This window comes from Austrofundulus limnaeus, unplaced genomic scaffold (genome assembly GCF_001266775.1).
Source record: "Austrofundulus limnaeus strain Quisiro unplaced genomic scaffold, Austrofundulus_limnaeus-1.0 Scaffold20, whole genome shotgun sequence".
In the NCBI taxonomy this organism is placed as follows: domain Eukaryota; kingdom Metazoa; phylum Chordata; class Actinopteri; order Cyprinodontiformes; family Rivulidae; genus Austrofundulus; species Austrofundulus limnaeus.
Genome location: NW_013952422.1, coordinates 1,014,870 through 1,016,821, shown reverse-complemented (window position 1 = coordinate 1,016,821; position 1,952 = coordinate 1,014,870). Strand labels below are relative to the sequence as shown.

The window sequence follows — 1,952 nt, the reverse complement described above, 5'->3', positions numbered from 1 at the left end:
CCTCCCACACTAAGAAAACAGGAGGGGAGGGGTCAGTTGAGCTCCTGTGTAGCGGAGCACATAGAGCACAGAGAGGGAGAGAGAGGACGGAAAAAAACAAGCAGGAAAATGAAACTTATCGCCGTCTTTTTTTTAACCGACCTAAAAAAAAGTTATCGTGCGATTAATTGATTTATTGACTATCGCGACAGGCCTAGAGTCACCTCTCATTTAGTTATGTTTTGTTTCCAATGAAAGGGACTCAAATAAGATGCTAAAATTCAAAGAGAATATTTGGAAAAATCTCCAGAGCGCCTACAGATTTGTGGATTGAGACCAAGTTTGACAAGAAGCTCTGATTCATTGGAAGCGAATTATAAAAAAAAAATTAGAGGTGATTTCAAACTTTTGCACAGTACTGTTTTACATGTTTACATTTAAAACGGATATGCAAAAGTAGACGTATAAATAAAACTTTCTCACTCTAGTCCTATTGTGTGTATTTTTGCTCCAGATGGTCCAGACGTTGTATGGTAATGGAGCAAACTCCATATGGGAACATAGCCTTCTGGATCCTTCCTCCTCAGTCAGCGGGAAGCGCAAAGCCAACCCTCAGGACCGAGTTCAGTAAGTGCTTTTTGAGGATTCAGATAATGTCACTGCAGATTTCAGCACGCTTGCTCGCACTTGGTGTAAAGCTCTGCTGGCCATTGATTTTCATAGCTAAGGTCAGTGAATATGCAAAACTCTGAACCCTCTGAACCATGACCATGACTCGTTACAAAGCAGTTTAACTTATAGACTTTCCTCGATAAGTTTCCAGTAAATGAGAGAGTCCACAACAAAACACTCGTTTAGGTGTGATATGTTATGATTGGCATAATGAAGGCTGATTCTGCAGCACAGAGAAATGTGATGTACATAATCACATGCATTTCTAGGTTTTACACATTGTGTTGGTCTGGTGCGTGGTGGTGGAGTAAAGATAAACCTTCAGCCATGTGTTAAAACATTTGCTCCGAGTCTCACCATCAGAGTCGGAGGAAACACGTTCACTCAACAAACAGGAGTTGTAGAAACTTTCCCAGAAACCGAGGAAGCTTTTAGCTCCTTTGGAACCAACTATGCAGTTAATATTCACAACAGTTCTAGAAAAATAGCTCCAGCTAGTTACAGGGACGGAGTTATTTGTCCATTAAATTGTGTGCAACTTTATTCAGTATCAGGAATCTGCTTTGTTGTTCATGAGAAAGCACTCATTTTTTATCATTATAGTACAATAAAACACAAAATAATCATGTGTTCAAAGAATCAACAGAAAGAAACAGATGTGTTTGGATATAAACTGTGCTTCTTCATATTTTATGGTGGTATGAAGAACATAATAGAAGAATTGCACACTCACTAAATACTGTACCTTCAGAATACCCAAATTGTTTACGGTAAACTGTGACCAATTTTCCTGTAGCTATTCCACAGATATTCTTGAAATCACTAAAAAAATCTATACAGATGGTCCAATCTTAGTGTTACCCTTTTTTCACGTCTGATTTTTTTTTCTTTAATTTCAGTCCTAACAAGACAGAGTTCATCAAGGCAAAATACCAGATGTTGGCTTATGTGCATCGGATGCCTTGTCGGGAGGATGATAGTGTAACTGCAAAAGACCTCAGTAAGGTAAATGTGTAGTTTTTGATTTTTATTTTAATATTTTATTTCCCTGTCAATATTATGTGCAGTAATAATAACTCATTGTTATTCTGGTGGTCTAAGGTTTTTTTATTGTATTTTTTTTTGAGACAGCAGTGGCAGATTACACAGGATGTGATGTCATTAAAAGACTTGATTTATTTTTTCCATAGCTGTTCAGTTCTTCCAAATCAAACTATGACAGAAATAGTCTATCCTCTTTAGATGCATATGCACAGATTGCTGCCAGTTCTGTTGAGAAACTTTGCCAGTTACATTTATTA

The 1,952-nt window shown here is 37.5% G+C and overlaps 1 protein-coding gene across 6 annotated transcripts in view; it reads left to right on the top strand.

Annotated features, from left to right (window-relative positions):
* The window catches only part of git2b (G protein-coupled receptor kinase interacting ArfGAP 2b), a 15,115-nt gene that overhangs the window by 2,176 nt on the left and 10,987 nt on the right, over window positions 1-1,952 (top strand). For all 6 annotated transcript variants that reach the window (XM_014003732.1, XM_014003734.1, XM_014003733.1 and 3 more), the window contains exons 3-4: window positions 494-606; window positions 1,551-1,656. In XM_014003732.1, the coding sequence (XP_013859186.1) occupies window positions 494-606; window positions 1,551-1,656 (219 nt within the window). The remainder of the gene's footprint in view (window positions 1-493; window positions 607-1,550; window positions 1,657-1,952) is intronic.